This window comes from Chelonoidis abingdonii, chromosome 5 (genome assembly GCF_003597395.2).
Source record: "Chelonoidis abingdonii isolate Lonesome George chromosome 5, CheloAbing_2.0, whole genome shotgun sequence".
Classification (NCBI taxonomy): Eukaryota; Metazoa; Chordata; order Testudines; family Testudinidae; genus Chelonoidis; species Chelonoidis abingdonii.
This window is the reverse complement of record NC_133773.1, coordinates 142,310,411-142,332,166: the sequence shown is the minus strand read 5'-3', so window position 1 is coordinate 142,332,166 and position 21,756 is coordinate 142,310,411. Positions and strand designations below refer to the sequence as shown.

Sequence of the window (21,756 nt, the reverse complement as noted above, 5' to 3'; positions counted from 1 at the left end):
AATGTGGAAAACCTGAGTTCTAATCCCAGCTCTGCCACTTGCTTTCCATCACAGTTTACTCATTTTAAATGTAATTATATCATAATGTAATACCGATTACCTACCTCACGGTGAGGATGAGTTAACATCTGAGGCCCTCAAAAATACAAGGCACTCAATAAATATTAAGAACCTACATCAGAGTCAGATTTAATCTTCTAATTTTGTAATGCTTAAATGTCAACGCTGCAATAATCATCTTCATAGCACCTTTCATTCTAACAATGCCCCAAACTCTTCATAAACTTTACCAATGGACTATACAAAACTATGGGTCAACCTCATTCATGATGCAGTTCCATCTGGCTTTCCCATGCAGATGAGTCACTTTGCTGAACATCAAAATACAGCCACCTCTGGGCGGGAATGCTGCAACTGTCTAGCAATACAATACAGTTTAGAAAAGAAAATGGAAAATATCCATCTGAAACTGCTGTGGAATTAATAATAATCTTCACAGTTCTCATTAGAAAGCTCATTAATCCATTTCTTTCCTCTGATACTGGGCTCCTCCAAGACAAACAACAATCCTTTTGTTCCTTGAGAAGAACTCCAGGCCCAAAAGATGTAGCCATCTGTCAGCAGGAAAGGGCTCTCTACATATGGCTATGTTCTATCTTTTACTTTTCCAGCCATTTCTAGATTTCATTCCCCATTTAGAGTATAAAACAGAACAGAATGGCTTTTTGTATTTACAGTCTAAATATTTCAGAGCAGTGAGTCAGACACCAATAGTGCAACAACTGCGTAGACAAACATAGCAGATTGTACATGCTTCAGGGTTCTTTATGTGATCCTAGATATTAATATCTGTTTTACTGAGAAAGAGATTAACCAAGAGAAAAGAGTTAATGTTGCTCCATGATGTGCTGCAGAGGGTTCATGGGAGCTTCAGTATACTCCAGTAATTCCATCCACAAAACGAGAGAGATGATCAGGGCAATTTCACTTTCTGGGAATCTGCTAAACTATTCCTGAGAGATCATCATGATATGATAGGGTTTAACTAGCATGGTTTCTGCAGAGGGAAATAATGTCTCATTAACTTACTGGAATTCTTTGAACGTGTCGGGAATGTGGTGGATTAAAGAGAACCAATTGAAATAATTTACTAAAAGTTCCTAAAAGCCTTTGACAAGGTCCCTCAGAGAAGTCTACTAAAGAAGGTAAGTAATCATGGGATGGGTTGAGCTGGGACATGTCAAGTTTATCACAGAGCAAAGCTGGCTAGACCGCAGAAAACAAAGAGAAGGAATGAATGGTTAATTTTAATCATGAAAAAAGGTTAACAGCCCCCTGGAACAGGTGAGGTGGGAGGAGGTGGAAGGTTAATGGTTCCATATTAGATCCAATGTTCAATATATTTATAAATCATTTGGAAAAAAGGGGACAGTAGCAAGGGAAAAAAATGTGTAGCTGACACAACTACTATGTTAGTCAAGTACAGAGAAGGCTAAGGCTATGTCTACACTACAGCCTACGTTGGCAATACTTACGTCACCCACCCCCCTGAGCAACATAAGTTACACCGATATATGTCCTCATGTGCCCAGCACTAAGTCAACAGAAGAGCTCTCTCCTGTTGGCACAGAGCATCTTCACCAGACAAACTGCGCCGCTGCAGCGTGATACTCGTAAACATGCCTTAAGAAACTTCAAAGGGCCTTCACTAAGCCAGGTGACTGGGCAACAAGATGGCAGATGAAATTCAATCTTGACACATGAAAAGTAATCACATTGGAAGGAAAAAGCTCCTCATACACCTTCCAGGATTCTAAATTAATAGTGTCCGTGTTGGAAAAGGACCTAGGAGTCATTATGTACAGGTCAGTGATGACCTCTGCTCAATGCACAACTGCAATCAAAAAAGCCAGAAAGATGTTAGGATGGATAAGGAATGGGATGGAGAATAATACAGAGACTATTCTAATGCCATTATATAAATCCGTGATGCACTTTCACACTGTGTGCAGTACTGGTCACCGTATCTCAAAAAAGGACATTGCAGATTTAGAGGGGTTTCAGAGATAGGTAATGAGAATTATTAGAGGCATGGAAAAACTCTCAAATGAAGATTTTAAAAGTAGATTGGGATGGATTATCTTAGAAAAGAGAAGAATAACTGAAGACTCAATAAAATATACAAAATAATGAAGAGTCTTAAGAAGGTAGCTTCCACAGTCTCATGACGCAAGATCAAAGGGACATTCAAAAAATGCTAGGCAATAAATATTTTTTTCAGATAGAGCATATTTACACAGTGGAACTCACTGCCACAGGATGTCAGTGAGGCCAAGAACTTAGTCTGAGTCAAAGGGGGATTGGATATTTCTATAGCTAAGACGACTACCCAGAGTTATAATAGTTAATGCTTTAAAAGAGACCTTTGCTGCTTCAGGGTTCAAGCCCATCTCTAATTCTGAGGAGGTAGGAGGAAACCTTAATGATGGATAGGACAGAGTAGGTTTCTACTGAGCATCTTTATTTTCTCACACTCCCATTAACAAAGAATAAAGTTCCTACTCAGAACTTCTGCATAAGGTTGATAACATAAAGGAAATTAAACTACGAAATTTCTCTGTACAGTTGAAAAAAAGAAAACTTTTTTGCTGCCCCTCTTGGGCCCAGTTCTGATCTCATCAAAAACGGATTCATGTTTGTGTCACTTCTTTTAGTTCAACCAGGTCACTCCCAATTTGAGTGTTGCAGAGAATACACAGTAATGCACAGTGGAAATGTGTTTCCCCCCAGTATGCATTATTTCACATTTATCAAGCATGAATTTAATGTTAAATAATAACAGCATCAAGCCTTAATTTGTAGTAATTTTTCTATTTCCACATACATGGTCTTGTTCTCTTTATAGACCAATTTAAGTGTTAGTAAAAACCATTGAATTCACAAGCAACAGCATCTCTTTCAACCTGCTTTATCTTGCCAGTATGATGGCTCCTCATGAGATTGTAAACCTCTCTCTTGCTAGTAGGTTATTTCTTCAGACTGTGTTCCCCATCAAGGACGCTGCCTTTTGAAAACTGGATTTTATATTTCATCCAAAGTTGTGTTTTTATAAGTGAAGCTATAAACTTTGATTTTATGGCACGAGAACAGCAGTTTTATTCTCTGCAGTTCCCTTGGACAGGAATCTAATGAGAACTCAGGTGAACTATCCAATAGCTTTATGTCTTTGAATGAAACTGATTTATTTTGGAAAAAAGACAGACATTTAAAACTCTGCCGGGCACATTTTCAGTATGGTGTGCAAAGAACTGGATTCAGACTGCCATTGACTTTAACGGACAGTTCAGCTGCCAGTGCTCTGCGTAATGTGCTGAAATTCAATTTACATCCATGGCTGCATTTGCAACACACAAAAAACGTGTGAATTTTCTATCGTGTCATCCCCTAGACAGGAGCATGTAGCATTGTTTACGATTCACCAACTGAAATATATCTTTTGGGGAAAATAATCTTTAAGGTCAATAATTCTATGAAATATTAAATGCAAAAAATTTTTAATGTCAATCTCAATGAAAAATGTAATGCACATAAATCAGGTAAAATTAGAGTGTTTTTATAACCAGGAAAGTCACTATGTAAAAATGCCAACTTCTTACTCAGAAGATGTGCTTGCTGCCCTGTGCTTACTCAAGGTATGTCAAAAGCAGCAAAGAATCCTGTGGCACCTTATAGACTAACAGACATTTTGGAGCATGAGCTAACATGGCTACCCCTCTGACACTCAAGGTATGTCTACACTACCCACTGGATCGGCGGGCAGCGATTGATCCAGCCGGGGTCGATTTATCGCACCTAATCTAGATGCAATAAATCAATCCCCGAGCGCTCTCCCATCAACTCCTGTACTCCACCACTGTGACAGGTGCAGGTGGAGTCGACAGGGGAGCGGCAGCAGTCAACACCACAGTAAGTCAATCTAAGTACGTCGACTTCAGCTTCGTAAGTAACGTAGCTGAAGTCGCGTAAGTTAGATCGATCTCCCCCCACTCCCACAGTAGACCAGGTCTCAGAATTCTATCTTTTTACTACATTTTATGACTCTGGTGAGCATCACAAGCCAGATAGGATAACAAGCCTTGTGGATAAGGGAGAAGCGGTGGATGTGGTATACCTAGACTTTAGTAAGGCATTTGATATGGTCTCGCATGATATTCTTATCGATAAACTAGGCAAATACAATTTAGATGGGGCTACTATAAGGTGGGTGCATAAATGGCTGGATAACTGTACTCAGAGAGTGGTTATGGCTCCCAATCCTGCTGGAAAGGTATAACAAGTGGGGTTCCGCAGGGGTCTGTTTTAGGACTGGCTCTGTTCAATATCTTCATCAACGACTTAGATGTTGGCATAGAAAGTACGCTTATTAAGTTTGCGGACGATACCAAACTGGGAGGGATTACAACTTCTTTGGAGGACAGGGTCAAAATTCAAAATGATCTGGACAAATTGGAGAAATGGTCTGAGGTAAACCGGCAATGAAGTTCAATAAAGACAAATGCAAAGTGCTCCACTTAGGAGAACAATCGTTTCACACATACAAATGGAAGAGACTGTCTAGGAAGGAGTATGGCAGATCTAGAGTCATAGTGACCACAAGCTAATATGAGTCAACAGTGTGATACTGTTGCAAAAAAAGCAAACGTGATTCTGGATGCATTAACAGGTGTGTTGTAAACAAGACATGAGAAGTCATTCTTCCGCTCTACTCTGTGCTGGTTAGGCCTCAACTGGAGTATTGTCCAGTTCTGGGCACCGCATTTCAAGAAAGATGTGGAGAAATTGGAGAGGGTCCAGAGAAGAGCAACAAGAATGATTAAAGGTCTTGAGAACAGACCTATGAAGAAGGCTGAAAGAATTGGTTTATTTAGTTTGGAAAAGAGAAGACTGAGAGGGACATGATAGCAGTTTTCAGGTATCAAAAGGGTGTCATCAGGAGGAGGAGAAAACTTGTTCACCTTAGCTCTAATGATAGAACAAGAAGCAGTGGCTTAAACTGCAGCAAGGGAGATTTAGGTTGGACTTAGGAAATTCCTAACTCAGGGTAGTTAAAAACTGGAATAAATTGCCTAGGGAGTTGTGGATCCCCATCTCTGGAGATATTTAAGAGTAGGTTAGATAAATGTCTATCAGGGATGGTCTAGACAGTATTTGGTCCTGCCATGAGGGCAGGGGACTGGACTCGATGACCTCTCGAGGTCCCTTCCAGTCCTAGAGTCTATGAATCTATGAAACACTGCTGTACAGTGGGGAGTGAGCTATTCCTATTCTGGCTCTTGCTGCATCAGTAGAATTGTTAACTAACCTCCAATTGCGGAATCTTTATTTCAGGTGACACTGCACAAGCCAGAAAAGACCCAGGTTGACTTTCAGATCCTGAATGAATTTGTGGGACTGTCAGTTAGAAAATAGAAAAAGTTTTTTTTAACCTGTAAACTAAATAAATGTCATCTGAAGACACAGAGATAATCCACAAGGAACTTCACAGTGCCATTTGTACAAGAGTCATTTCTCAGAGTACAGACACACTTTTAGGTTTCCACAGCAACCTTAAAAATGACCTCTAACAGATTTTATTTTATTATTTTTTTAATTTGGACTTGTGCCCTTTACTGCTCCTCTGATGTGTAAAGGCTTGAAAAGGTTTTTTGTTAGTTTGTTTGGAGGAGTTGTTCCACTTAGAAATACAAGGAATGTCAAGTCTGGACTTCTCTTTTTGCTGAAGAATCTCTGGGAGGTCTTGGGGATGTTTATTATGAGTTCTTCTACTTTAACTGAAAGCACAGGGGAAATTGGCTCTGAATTTCATGGTTTTTGTGCAATTACAGCCTCATCCTGAATGTAGAAAGCACCTTCCACTCTCATTGAAGTCAAAAGGAACTGAGCATGCTTTGCACTTGACAGAATTGGACCCTCAAAACAATGCTAATGTTAGATCAGTGGACTCTCTTGCACTTAAGCATTTCTCTCTCCTTCTCTCTTTTAAACCAAATCTGTCAAATAAGCAGTATCTCAGAGATTAAACAATGTAAATACATTACCTCAGTAACAAAGAGAGTGCGGGGGTCAACAATGTCCAAGAAGTGCCTGAATCGGCCATAAAATGAAGTCTGGAAAACAGAAAGAAAGAGAGTTAGACAAGATGTTCCTTTGTAAAGCAGAAAGGCATTTTATTATTATTTCCTCTGGAGAACTATGTAGTAACTAGGAATGCTATTTACTAAAAAGCTGACAAGATATCTCTTCCTTATAAGCTCTCTATAGTGGACAAGGAGATCATCCAATCTAAGCTTTGAGGCTCTGAACAAGTACATAGATGCCAGATTAAAGGAAACTGTCATCAAAATGCAGTTTATTTCCACAACTGAACAGCAGAAATATTTTTCACAATTTAAGGAGGAAAAGATATTTTTAAACATCCCCCTAAAGTTTACAACCAGAGCTCCCAATCCTGCAAAGGACCAGATGTGGGGGCACTGCAACTGCTGCACCTGCCGAGCCCTTTGCAAAATCAGGGCCTAGCATACTGAAGTGTCATGCTAGCACATGAGAACCTGGATGTGAAATGGTTGTGCCCATTTTCATCATCCAAACTGCCAGGTGTAAATTTACTAGAAATTAGAGAATTTAATTTCTCTCAGGTGAATCAGAAACACAGTTAAAGTTTCTTGTTGTTTCTTCTAAAATAAGTTTTAACCTGATAGTACTGGGTGTTTTACAGAACACACACACAGCCCTTGTCTGGGAGATCTTATGCTGTATGAAGCAGTCTATAATGATTTTGCTAATTTGAAGAGCCTGATCAGTACATGTAAGGACTGAAATAGTTTTTCAGGTCTCTAAACTTGACTAATGAAGGCCAGGATGCACAAGCTTTTCCTAACCAATTGCCATTTTGGTACCGTGCTATTTTAGATGACAGCGGGCAAGTTTTAGCTGGGCATTAACTTACATTTTTCATTATCAGACACTCCTGGACCATGAATTATTAGCAGTAAATATTTATATTATGGTAGTATTCAAAGGCCCCAATGAGGATTAGAGGCCCTTGTGCCACACCAACACAAAACATTTATAATCTAAATGACACAAACAGAAAAATCTCAAGAATGTGAATACAACATAAAACAAATGAATTTGGTGAAGAATTGGCACAGCTCTGGTGGTTGCGTTTATTGGAATTCCCTCTGCATCTCTTCTGACTCACTCCAGTACAGAGGAACTTCACTAATTCTGCTCACCTCTGTAGAAAAAAAAACACGATTTTCCAGGGGCACAAAGTGAATTGGACTTTGAACACTCATTACTAGTCACTTGCACTCTGCAGTGGGTGTCACTGATTCTCCTGAGGGCATTATGCACCAAAAAATTACAAATTCTGCGTCCCAAAATTAAAAATTTTGCAAAATTTTTGAGGTTCGGTGAAGGGTCTCCATATGAGGGGGTCTGAATGCCTGTGGGTTGGGCGGATGCAGGAGCAGCTCCCTGTACAAGGATCCCTCCCTCTGAAGCTGAGGAGTGATGGGTGCAGGAAGTTGGGGGGTTATTTGCAGGACTTCCTGCAGCTGGGGGAGAAATCTAGGGGTGGGTCTGACCCAGCCCCCGATGCCATGTAGGGGAAGGGGAAGTCCTGTCCTCCCCAGGCCAGCTGGGACTAGCAGCTGAGCTCATCACATGGTAGGAGCCACCAGCTGTGTCTTCCCCAGTCCCACCTCCTGCCCCACAGTGATCTACCTCTCTGCTGGTTGCCCTGGGCACACGAAACATACTCCTGGGGTGGGTCGCATGACCGCTCTTGTGACTTCCCTTTGCTTCCCCGTCAGAAAGTTATTTTTCTGTAGGGACGCAAAGAAATATGCAGGGGACATAAATTCTGCGCATGCACAGTATTCCTCCAGGAGTACACTGAGAAGCACTTGTATCCAAAGAACACAGCACTTGTTGAATGATTCGGCAGGTCCTGATGCTGACAATTGTCATGATTATGGTATATTGAAAACTGCATTAAAATTATGAGCTGGCACTTTAAACCATAAGGCAGGGGTCTCAAACTGCCGACCGGCAGGCCATCTGCAGCCCATGAGCCTCTCCAATGTGGCCTGCGGGGCTCCAGCAGTTTTGGGGTCAGGTCTCTCCCTTGACCCCATCTGGCGCATCCGGGCGCTCCCCCCTCAGGGGCCCAGCAGCGCAGCAGAGCTGAGCAGCATCTGACTGCTCGCTCCACTGGCGGCAGGCAGGGCGGAGCAGGGCTGTACATCTGCATGCTGCCTCCGCCCTGAGTGCTCCTGCAGCCAATGGGACGTGCGGGGATGGTGCCTGGGGGCAGAAGCACACGAATGCCCTCCGGCCCGCCCCACCTTGGAGCCCCAGGTAAGCACCACACCCCCAACACCCTCCCAGAGCCTGCACCTCCATCCCTTCCCCACATACCCTCTCCCGCCCCCAAACTCCCTCCCAGAGCCTGCACCCCCTCCCCACATACCCCCTCCTGCCCCCAAACTCCCTCCCTGATCCTGAACCTCAACCCCACACCCCCTCCTGCTCCTAACTCCCTCCCAGAGCCTGCACTCATCTCCACATCCCCCCAGCCCCCAAACTCCATCCCAGAGCCTTCACCCCAGACTCCCTCCCCCATCCAAACTCCCTCCCAGAGCCCAACCTCTCACCCCTTCTGCACCCAAACTCCTTCCCACAGCCTGCAACCCATTCCCCTACCCCAGACCTCCTCCTCCACCCAAACTCTGTCCCAGAGCCTTAGGCAGGTGGGAGTGGTGTTTTTGGGGGGTGGAATTTTCAGGGGTGGGTTCTAGGTGGCATGAGTGACATTGGCACTGCTGGGAGGATTTGAGGACTGGCACTGGCCCTAAGGTAAATTGAGTTTGAGACCCCTGCCCTAAGAGGTTGTCTGGTTCTGCTTGCAGGGTAGGGAGTTCTGTAGGGAAGTATGCAATTTGTGTCTTCAGCAGTTTGCAGACAGACAGCCTACTGTAAGCAGGGTTGCCAACTAACTAATCGCATAAATCCAAACACCCTTGCCCTGCCCCTGTGCCTAGGAGCTGTGCTGATCACTTCCCAGAGCCGCGCAAAGCCAGGGCAGGTAGGGAGCCTGCCTTAGCCCCGCTGTGCCACCAACCGGACTTGGGCCTATTAAAATCTCCTGGATTGCCTTTAATAGTCACCGGGAAATTGCAGCCAATTCTGGGAGACTCCCTGCCAATCTGGGGGGTTTGACAACCCTAAGTGTAAGGGGGATGAGTTGTACCTCTCTGTTTCGGGGAGCAGAGTGCATTCTCTCTCTCTGTTTTTGGGTTCTTGTGTGTTATTCTAAGAAATAAAGTAGTGTCATGTTGCAACTTTCTAGCAAGAGTATTTTATGTTTTATCTCATTGCTCTGTTTGCATGCTGTGAAACATCCTTTGCTTTAAAGGAGATAGTCAACTACTCACCAAAGTGCACCCAATGGCAGACAGATTGAACTCCCAGCCATCCCCCCTCCTTCCCCCTACGACTTCTTCGCTTTTGGATGCCCTGTGCCTCTATCTCATTCACGCAAATTAGAAGTAGTGAGTTAGCATCTTAGAACAGCCCGCAAAGGTAACCCGTTATGCGTTTTCTTACTCAAATGGCATGTCTCTGGCATGCACAAGGTCAAAGCAGCCTTTAAGGATAACAAGGGAATACAGACTCAGCTCCATCAGAACGTCCACTGGCAATGCACCTCCCTCCCCACAGTATCCCAGCCCTGGGCTCCCCCACCCACAGCTCTTAGTCGAGAAATCCAAAGAAAGAGGAAAAAGAAGGATAAGGTCTAGTTGGCTCCTGAGCTTGGTCTCCACTTTCTATTCTATTCGAGGCAGAGCTGTTAGTGCCGCTGCCCATAGCTCAGGTTACCTGACACTTTATTGTAAGACCCTGTTTTCAGTTGTTCATAACTTTGCCAACCTTTAACCATTTGGACTGATGTTTTCCACGGCAGGTGTATGCCTCAGACTGATTAACAATTCAGCAGTTTTTCAGAATGAGGTTGGGGGAAAACAGACTGTTTAACCCATGTTAAACAATTCTTACAACAGTTTCAATGAGGAGCTCTAGCACCCTCAGGCTTTGGAGCAGGGTCTTGAAATACCGCAGGGAGCTTGCCCTGATGTCAGGGATGTGCTTTTTGACAACCCCATGAAAGTCTGCCATATGTAGCCAACTTATAAGCCTCTCAAAATCGCAGTTCACACATACTCGGTAGAAAGTTGTTACAAATGGTCAAATTCTCCAAACATTCCATCTGCCCTGGGCCTGCTCCAGCCTGGGGCCACAAGGGCTGACTAAGACTTTCTTATGTAATTGAATGCCCCATCTGCTATGGGCTGCTGTAGTGCTAAGCACAAAAACTGAAAGCAGGGAAGCTGTTTCTTCTGTGCTCTTAATGCCCTAGATAAGTCAATGAGAGCTGTGTTCTTAACACAAATTGCTATAAAATGTTAAACTCTCTGGGGGGGAAAAGATCAGGTCATAGATATCACAAATTGGGCACCCAAAATTAATGGGCACGTTTGACCTTAATCTCTCTGTGCATCAGTTCCCCATCTGTAAAACAAATAACGCCACCTCACCTCAGAAGGGTGGTTTGAAGATAAATTCATTGTTTAGGAAGCACTTGGAGGCTACCAGGATGAGCACCATATAAGAGCCCATGATGAAGTTAATATTTCTGTTTTCAGAGCAGGGTTTGAATAGCATGCAGCAAATAAGGCCCAGGGCCACCCACTGAACATTTAGGATAAAACAAAATATTGAACAGCTGCTCGTTAAGGGAGCACCATCTATCCTGTGCACTGAATGAGACAAGAGTGCTGTGGAAAAATAGATTATGACTATGTAATTAAAGAGTATTGTAAGACATACACACGAGAGAGGCAAATTAAAGTTGCAGAGGCAACATTAATTCTAGCATTTCCTAACTGTAGAGTGCTTAAACTTTACAATGTTAACTTTATCTTAAAGTCTATATAGGTTCTTAGACACCCTCATCACCATAGTATGAGTGCTTTGCATTAGTGGGTTAACTGACATGACTAACATCTATCATGCGTGGCTCTTGCTCTCTCTCACACACATTATGTTATCTGAAGGCTCCCACTTTGTGGTCTCCTACTTTTTCCCCACTGCCCCTCCTTTTGGTTTTATCAAACAAAACTTTTAACAAGCAATAGAGACATTCAGAAGAGCCTCAAGATTCAAACACAATCAGGGAGGTATCTGGACCTGACCTCTCCTTTGCCTTGCAGTTTGTGTTATTTACACCTGTGCAAAGTAAGTGTGAAGTGAAATGCTATCAGATCAGACTGGTAGTGTTTTACACCCACTTTGTGAAGTTGTAACGAGGACACAACGTGCAAGACAGGGGAGAATCAAGCCCTTCGGTGCTTGCTCTTTAACACTTGTATCATCCAGTACTGAGAACTGTTATGAAACATATGATTTTATTGTATAATAAAGTACAAGAGACAAAAATCCTGTGTCTACGGAAGGAGGACAGAATAGTCTCTGGTAGATTTGTTTCCCTTGCTCCAAAATGGACCCATTGGCCTGGGGTCATCATCTCCATTTGGTTCATGTAAGCAGCGAACATCCTAATGGTCAGATCCTCAGATTCTGGAGGCTTTAGGCTCATCTGTTTGTAGCTAATTCCTGTCAGAGTATCCTAACCTGAATGGTTCCTAATCTATATTAAAAATAAGGAATGAAAATGCATCAGAGCAGAGCTGCAGGCAATCCCTTCTATTGTTAAAGAATTGTGCCTTTCTACATTATTTAGAGAGAAAGGGGGCTGGGGAGCCAGAATTAAGCAGAAATTTCTGCAGTCCTTGAAGGGGGAAGCTCTCCAACTTAATGGAATTCCCAAGATCTCTAGGGAAAGTCTACTGCTCTTCCTGCCTTTCCAGAGGGTAACCCCCAAGGAGTAAGGCTGCCCCTGCCTTCCGACCTGCTCCTGTGCCACAGACACCCACAGTCCTGAAGAGACTCGAAAGGTCTGCACTGGAAACCAATTAGAATTAATGCTGACACAAACATCATTGATTCCTGGAGGCACTGCCTCGGGGCTTGCCACGGGATGAGGCTACATACAGCCCCACCCCCAAAATGCACACATGCTTGCCGAAATCAGATGCTCTCCCTCTGACAGATGACTGATTGTTTGAGTGGTTTTTCCTGCGCCTTTCATTCCCTCTTTTGAATGATCTGAGGGGGATAATCCAGTCCATGTCTCCCCTGACAAAAGGCACAGGCAATGAGAGGGCAACAGCTCTGCTGTCCTGGGCTCAGGCCCAGAACGGAGACTGAGAGCTAGTCTACACTAGAAACGCTACAGTGGCACAGCTCCAATGCCTCTGGTGAAGACACTCTATGCCGATGGAGAGAGCCCTCCTGGTGGCATAATAAAACCACCTCTACGAGAGGCAGTAGCTATGTCAGCAGGAGCAGCTCTCCTACCAACACAGCGCTCTCCACACCGGTGCTTAAATCGGTGTAACTGATGTCACTCAGGAGGGTGGCTTATTCACACTCCTGAGAGACATAAGTTATACCGACGTAACCTGTAGTGTAGACATGCCCTAATTCTCATGAATTTCCTATTATTTGAGGAGATGGGTTTCCAACAAATAGGATCAGCCACAGTTTTGTGGCAATTAATCTTTCCTAATTAAGTAATGTGGGACCTATGGCTACTGGCCTGGTTTGCACACAGACGTTAATTTCAATCACCTCCCACGTCAATGCCTTGTTAAAGCTCCGGATAGTCATGTACTGCAAGTACAAGCTATGTTATTAGCAAACATTTCACTCTGCTGTCTCTAAACCACATTTCTTCAAACAAGACAACAGCACTAAACCTCATTCACTCCCACGTCCAGGCCAAGTTTTTAAAGAGCAGCTTTGTTAATCAGGCATCTGAAAAAAAAATTGTCATTGGTGAAAAACACTTCCTCCTCTCTCCTGATTCTCTCCCTCTCACACACACACGAGCTTGGCTCTCTCACAAACAACCAAAATGCTTCAAAAAATTATACTTTTTCATAAAAATAAAACTTGGCTTTGGACAGAGAAGCAACATGAGAAGAAGCATAGTGTTGGTCAGGTTAGAGGACAGGAATTCTAACTCCCAGGCCTAAGTTCTATGGCCAAAGGCTTTGGGAAAAATCACTTTATTGCTCCATGCCTCAATTTCCCCATGTTTAATATGAAGACAGTCCTTTTCGACTACACAGACTGTTCTGAGGCTTAATACAGTTATACTAGAAAACCGTACAGATGGAAGTTGCTACACAGTGCTGACAGTGGTCTGAAAGAAAGTCAGAGATCTATCAACATCTGGGAGCAGTAACTTTGCTAAGACAGCACTTAAAGTGCCCCCATACTTTAAACCAGGGTTCTCACAACAAAAATTTTGGTGGACTCAGAATGTGGCCACTCTGACAAATTTTCCTACAATACTTAACTGACTTTAGGAAAAACAAATAAATATACACATATACACCTCCAAATCATTGTAATTGATTTATATAGAGGGTTTTTGCAGACTCAATAATAAAAATAACGTACACTTGTATGTTGTGCCCTCGCCCTGCTGCCTCCCCTGTCCTCCACAGATCCCCCGCTGCCCCCTGATGCCTCCACCCACTCCCCTATTCTTCCCATCATGCCCACAAGCCCCACTACTTCCTTCCCCCTATTCCCCTGAGCTCCTTTCCATGGCCCCTAGAGCACTGCATGACAAGCTAAGGGATAAGTAGCCGAGAAGTTGTAGGGCATTTTGAAGATTAAAAACCAGTTTTGTTGATCTGTGGTAGTCAAAGAGAGTCTCAGGCATTTTTGGAAACAGAAAAGGTTCCGCCACAATTTCTAATAGAGTTATGAAGATTCTAACCAAACAGCTCCTAAACACTTTGCTTTTAATTATACATTGACTTTAACACTGCTTACTTGCCATACAGCGTTCACTGAATGATGCAACACTTTGCCATCACTTTTATTCACAATTAAACAAGACACTGCATCTCATAAAGAAAACAATGCCTTTTTTCACTCATTTATTAAGGCCTCAATGCTGCAGATTCTGAGCAGCCAAAGCTCCCATTTAAGTCAAAGAGAGCTTTGGCTGCATTTGGATGGCAAGTGTGGCATTAATTTGATTGGACCCACAGACATAGGCCACAATTGGTAGTTGTATCTGTTTAGTTTTGTATCTGTAAATAGGTTCAGTGGTCAAATTAGTTCCAGCAACAGTACTTTTAAAATATATTGCTGGTTTTATTGTGATCAGTTTTTCAGTTTGAGCCCGAAGTATGTAAACTATCTAATACTGTTCCTCTTAATCTTCCTATCAGACTCTTCAAACATTGACATTAATAAAGCAAATCATTTTAACACATTTACTTGAGACAAAGCACATCAGACATATTTTTCAAACAAATTTCCCCTAGTCTTCCCGTCACATTAACTAAAAACCTACTAGTAATTTGGGATTGGTCATGCAAGCTGCGACACCATTTTTACCAGTGAGAAGACTAGGTCTCTGGGAACTTTGATCAAATAATAAAATAAAATAATAATAATAATAATGGGGGTTGTTGATTAATCAGTGTTGCTAATGAGCTAAATGGTTACTCTAGTATCTTCGACGCAGAGTCCTTGGGAAAGTGAAGGGCCCCTTATGGAAATATGCCACTGCCCTCGTGACAACCTACGAATAGCAGGAAAAGCCAAGAGTGAATCCTAACAACACTTTTAAAGTTATACAGTGCGAAAATGCTAGCACACAACATGGCCCAAAATAAGGGGCTCCTGCTGCCACATAAAAGCAGAGAGAAGCTTCAGGCCTGAACTATGCTACAAAATTATGACAGCCTAGCTATGCAGGTCAGGAGTGTGGTAAGGAAAAAAAATCACTTCCCCCAGCAAACATAGCTGTGCCTTCAAAACCCCCAGTGTAGACGCAATTATGTCAACAGAAGTGTGCTTCTGCTGGCATAGCTGGCATCCTTTAGCGAGGAGATGTTTTCCAGCAGAATGACTCTTGAGGATTTACACTGCTTCTACGCTAGGGGGCTTTGTAGTGTAGACATGGCCTTGGACCCTACATGTTCTAAGCAGGAGACATTGCTTGTGCATCAGTGTTATTCAAGCCTCACTCATGACTGCCTCTCTCCAGCTCTCTGAAGACACACTCTCTTCCCCACTATTTTGACAGAGTCCAAAACTTATAAGAGGTGGTTTGAGTTTTGTGTTTCTTTCAGACACCCATCCAATTATGAAAACTCATTAACGGAATCTCCCCATTAACCACACACTATTCACAGCTCCACTGTGTCCTCCACTTGACTCTACTTTTTTGTCTCTTCACCACTGGATCATGTACGTTTATCACTTCCTCCACATCTCCCTATTTCTTACTTTCTCTGTCTCCCTTTTAATTCAAGATTCCGTCCCCTTCTTCTCCGATCCTCCAGGGGTTGCATTTGGATGATAAGATGATGTGTCTACAGTCAACCAGAAATGGGGATGCATGGTACTTCTAGCCTTTCTGCTGCAATCCCAACATCTCATAACTCAGATGAAAGTGCAGGCTCAAGTTTGAACTCTAATGTGCTGACTACACAATAGAGGCAACTTCCCCTTGTATTCTATGTTTTTTCCAGTTCCTACAGAGCAACTCCTGATGCTCAAGAGGTCTGGAGGATATTGCAACACCTGCAGATAGGAGACACCCACAGTGGCACCTCAAAGGAGCAGAGTGAAACTGATGAGGACAATCCTTGTCTGTTTCACTCTGTTCCTGCCAGCTCTGCTAGGGATGAACTGCCTATGGAAGCACAGGCGTGAACCTCCTCTGCCAATCTTGCAGAGTCCATCTGCATATTCTGCAAGGAGGGAGGGATAGCGCAGAGTTAGAAATTTTATCTAATAGAGTCTGCTGCAACAGAATGATAGGGGTTTGGTGTCCTTCTCCACTGCTCTCCCAAACACTCCACTGTCGGCTAAAGAATATCTTTAACCAAAAATACAAGATGTTTCTTTTACTAATAGGATTATTTCCAAGGGCCTAAATTTCTGGCTGGCAGATTCCTTAGGAAATGACTGCCTAGATATTTCTCCCATATTTCTACATAAGGAGTAAAGTTTAAAAAGCAAGACACTTGGAAATTTGCTTGACCTTCAGCTGGCATCAGGTACCATAAAAGTGTGCATACAGCCTCTGTTTCCCATCTAAGTCTTTTAACAGCTGTTGTAGTAAACAGTTCACTGGAAGAAAACTGAACAACACAAATTTGCTGTGATTAATCGAGGCCATTTTGGTACCAGTTCTCACCAGCCTGAAAGCAGGGTTTAGTTCTGAGAAGTGGCTAGGAATATTAAGTCCTCTATATAGTACAGCAGTTCATAGGGAGCAAGAGAGTACAATATAGCTTCATTTCAATTAAATCACTGTGCTGTAGGCCATGCGAGATCCAGCTGACTTCAAGATAAGTACAAGAATGAAAATACTTCTTACAGGCTCAGGAAATTCAGGAAGAGGAGAGGAGGTTAAGGCAACAGTAACATTTGACTGTCACCTTAAATGTAAATGAAAGTGAAGACTGACATCTCTTAAACTATATGCACTGTAAACAGACTTGTAGAGAACTGGACAGCTCGGAGGACTGGTAATGGAAGACAGGGCTTGCCTACCTGCAGAGCTGGACTAGTTTTACGTAAGGTATCATTTTAAAGTGATTTAATTAAAACAGTGCAGAAGGCTGAGTGGACATGTTTCTTCTGGTTTCAGCAAGACTTATTTCAGTTTAGTTTAAATAGATTAGGAAGAAGTTTGAGATAAAACAAATTATGCCATCAACCCAAAATAAGAGTGTTGAGGTGGGAAGCTGAACTAATTTAACTAAAATGGTGTAAGACTAGGCCAGATAGCCTTTCATCTCTTGCTCTCTGGTTTAAATCCAGCCCAAGCTGGTAGTTTTTAAACATGGGATTAACATCCTTTGGCCCTGTGTGTACACACACACACACACAATGTACTGCAGATACCAATTTTGCTCCACTCAGATATGTACGTTCTGGTTCATGAAAGAATGTCACATGGGGTTTCAGAAGAAAGCCAGGCTCATGCTGGTCGTTAATATTGTTGTGAAACGTATGCACAGATACTATGCAAGGAGTTATGTATGGATACTGAAAACATGTTCTTAGATACTGTATTCCAGCAGAGGTGGACAAACAGACTTCCTGACAGATACAAATTGTTTATTCACCAGCCTCTCTCTGTCACAATGTAAATTAAGCACTGTAAGCTAACACAAGGGACGCATGTTTACATACAGAGACATGAAGTCAACAGGGAAGAGCACAGCATGGAAAGAGATACACTTATCAGGAAATACACTGCAAAGGCTTGCTGGACTCTATTTGGGGAACAAAAACAACACCGTATCCTCTTGCATCTAGGAAATACATGGGCAATGCGTTTACATTTATGAAAACAGGATCTCAACCAGCCTGGCTGAAAATGCTGGCAAAGGCTTTGGGTGAGATAAACTTCATTAGACAGGAAGCTAACCTAACAGTTAAGTTTAGTCTCTAGAAAGCATATTATGATTCTCTTTTATATGTAACCTTTTGTTTTCATTACCCTTACTCAATATCTCTTGACTCTTTGATAATGAACTTCTTGTTGTTTTCACTATACATATATCTCTGTGCTGTGGTGTTAAGCAAGGAGCTGATCCTGCATTGAATCATACAAACTGATGTGTACACTGTTCCCTTCGGGTCAGCGGACCTGGTATTTTTGTGAATGTTTGGAGATGAAAGGGGTGGACGCTACAGGGAATGCTTCAAAAGGGACTCAGGGATTGGGGTGCGCTATTTTTACCCTGCAAGGCAAGGTAAGGGCTAGTAGAGCCACCCAAGCACTCTGCTCTCAGCTAACAGGTTGGAGGTGTCAGGGAGCTGATACCCAGTTAAGAACAAGCAAGTCTCCTTAATTCTGAATGCAGAGGGGTAACAAGGTGATTCAAGTCCTGGGTACCCCAGAAACCACCCCAGTGAGAGACTTGGCTGAGAAACGTTCACGATCCTGAGGAAAGCAGCTGAAGTGTACAGCAAGTGATTTAGGGGAAATGAGACAGATTTCATCATTTACAGTTGTACCAGTGGGCATGGATATTTTCAATAAGTAGTCCTAAATGTTGTGTTAAATCACTTTCTCCGGGCTCTGGGAAACAACAGGGAGAGTGAAACCATCTTATCTCGCATAAACCAATCCCCACAAAATGCAAGTTTTTCTCTCCAAGGTTTTGTTCCTAGCAGGCAGCTTTTCCTTGCTTTTCTCCTCAAGGACAAAGATTCTTAATATAGCTCAACTGGATTGTTCACAGCCCTTGTCTGACTCAGATCTCCTCTTAAAGGGCCACAGGATTGTTTCTAGCCATCATTTCCGTGAAGAGACAAAACAATGTGATCCAAAAGTATGATTATCAGAATTTAGATAGCACCATAAGTCTCCCTGGTGTGTTATAAAACAAGTAAAGCTATAAGTGCCTTATCAATCAGATCCCTACACCAAGGATCTTCTAGACCAGTCCAAACGTAACACAGCAGTGAATGACAATAAACGAAGAATCTGGGAATCCACACTCCTTTGGTCAGTAGCAGGGGGCTGAGGGGAAAGCAGGGGGAAGGAGAGGGGATTTCACTGAATAGTTGATATAAAAAGACTGTTTGCTTTTTAAGATACATTAATTCCCCCCCTAGGTTTATCACATTAATTTAGTCTTGGTGAAAAGTACGATTCCCCTGGAAACTGAGAGTATGTCTACACTACTAGCACACAGTGGCAGCATTGCAGCAATGCCACTATAGTGTAGACACTTGCTACAACGACAGAAAGGGTTTTTCCTTTGCTGTAGTAAATCCACTCCCTCCCCCCCCAAGAGGCAGTTGATGATGTCTACACTGGGGCTTAGGTCAGTTTAACTACATCCCTGAGCAAAGTAGCTAGGTCAACTTAAGTTTTAGTCCTCTAACTTCACAACAGGGGATAACATGAGCAGCAGCCCACCAGCTGATGCTGAACTGGAGGGAACACCAACACAAGCCTTGTCTATGCTAGACCTTTCCTTTCCCCCTAGAATTTCCCCTTGCCGATGCAAAGGAAGCACTAATGTAGACATGCTGCCAGCATTTTTAACCTTCACGTCATCTATCTAGATCGACTCTAAGCAGGATTATTCAACATGGCGGTTAAAGCAATAGCATCTGGTCGGCATTCGTGCTCTTACTGTTGTTCCAGTTCATGGAACTCCACTGGTTAGCAACATGAATAGGAAACACTGGGGAAAGGTCTAGTCATTTAGCAATGAGAGAAGTCTACATTCCTATTCAAAGCTCGGTCTCTGTCTAGTTGTGAAAGAACTGTTGCTTATATAGTAGCGTGTCCACTGGGACGTGGAAGAGACCCACAACCTGGACAGACATATTAAAATGTGTATGTGATTGTTAACGTCCTGCCCTACGCATTCCAGATTGATTTCCCTTTTTTTAACATTGTTACAAATGATGATCACTCCTCAATGAACAAAATGCTCCTGGGCCTGGGCCTGACGCCCTGCCAAGCCTGCCTAATATCATCTGTGTTGACTGTATAGTGTCTCCTCCTTCTGTCCAGTTAAAAAGCTCTGTCTGGTCAATCTGAACATCCCTTGACTTACTGAGACAAGTAGGTGATTAGCACAATAAAATAGCCCCTCGCTGCACATTATTTCTCACTGTACTTCCCCAAGTCTCCTGACTCCCTGTCCTGTGCCTTAACCAGAAGTCCACCCCTTCCTTCAGTAGATAGACAGGTAAGTAGTAAGGTAGGTTTGCTTCCCAAATTTTGGCACGAAGCAACAAACTTTACATTATGTCTGAGTCCCCAAAAGCAGATAGGCTGCCTTAGTTCCAGGGAAGCTGCCATCTACAATTAGCAAGTCAACTGGCTGGCAACTTTGCTGTCACACTGTCATTCTGTCCAGATCTCAGCAGGATAGTGAAAACGTCTCCTTGGAAGCCTTATGGCCTTTATGACAAATTCCCAATAATCTGGTGTGGGAAGGGAGGAGGGATGGAGGAATCATATTAACAAGCAAACTCTTGTGATTAACTTTCTGATTGTTAGCTAGAAGCACATGAATTGAAAACCAGTTCTGTCATCTTAGTCCAGTGCTTTCATGTTCTCTTCAGTGAAAGAAACCAACAATCATCAGAGCAGATTACATAAACTGCTACCATCCCAAAGAACTAGAGTATGTGGTTATATTTTGCAGGACAAGATTTGGGCAAGTTCTTTGTGGGCCAAGCCATGGCCAAGAATGGTCCACACAACAAAAGCCCCACAATCTCTTAATGCAGGAGCAACCAGAACATTGAACGGAATTGGGGGCCTAACAGCTCCAAAACTTGCATTCTGTTTTCATGACTCTACATTTCATTTCAAGCCACGATCTCTGTCAGCATTAGACCTAACTTATTCTCTCTGCTTAGATAGGAAAATTTTAAAAGGAAAGGCATGTTGACCAAACCAAAGTCTACTGTGCACATCTACAAGTTTCCTAATCACCAGTATTTACCTAACTCATCTGGTTTCTGGAGCAGTTACAATATCGCACACATACAGAAAGAAAGCACTTTAGACATAAATCCTTTATTTGACAAACCATAACAGGGATCACGCAAGTAAGTAAAAAGAACAGGAGTACTTGTGGCACCTTAGAGACTAACAAATTTAGTTTCTAAGGTGCCACAAGTACTCCTGTTCTTTTTGCGGATACAGACTAACATGGCTGCTACTCTGAAGCAAGTAAGCAATTAGACTGTTAAATGGCCATTTGAGTCAATGGACAATACTTCAGAGCAGTTACAAGTAGTTATTTTAGGTGGGATCAAAATTCTTCCCTACCCTTCGTGGAGAGAATCCAGAAAACTCTGCAGAATGCTCATCATACCAGGTCTTGCCTTCACGAGGCTCCCTAAGGAAGTTTCCTCTCTTTTATGCTGATGCAGCTGGAGGTGGAACAGCTAGTACAGACAAGCTGTCAGCAATTTTTATCACGTTTTCTAGACCTACTCTGGGCAGAGATAGCTGACATGATGATGAAGATGCCTGTGCCCTATCTGTCAACACTACTACTCCCACCACTGCAGTTGTGTCAGTGCTAGTGCACTGGTTGGCGATTTCTCAACTAACCTCCCTCTGCATACACAGCCCATTGCACAGCTGTGCTGAACTTCAACCCATGCAATATAAAGAAATCAACAGAACGATCACATGGAAACACTGGCAAACGTTTTAGCAAAGGAGTGTGTTTTAGTCATGTGGGAAAAATAAAACATAATTACATTCTATAATAATCCACTCCTTAACAGAAAAGCCTCAGTACTGTGCATTAACGGCCTTCGATAGAGATTTGTGCATAAGCGGATTTTTATTACATCCAATATTTACTTTTCTGAACTTCCTCCATATTTTTTTTTTTTTAAAAAGTATGATAAGCTGTGAAACGTGTTTCCGCCTTTCAAAATAACCTGATTCTTGTCTCTGATGCAAAAGAGCAGTCCGATACATCTCAAAGTTGTTCTCCCCTATATGAGCAGCAAAGAATCCTGTGG

General features: G+C 42.8%; 1 protein-coding gene across 1 annotated transcript in view; it reads right to left on the bottom strand.

Moving 5' to 3' along the window:
- Nucleotides 1-21,756, bottom strand: part of SFXN5 (sideroflexin 5) — a 170,450-nt gene that overhangs the window by 146,759 nt on the left and 1,935 nt on the right. Inside the window, exon 2 of the mRNA XM_032764857.2 lies at nt 6,099-6,167. Coding sequence (XP_032620748.1) covers nt 6,099-6,167 — 69 coding nt within the window. The remainder of the gene's footprint in view (nt 1-6,098; nt 6,168-21,756) is intronic.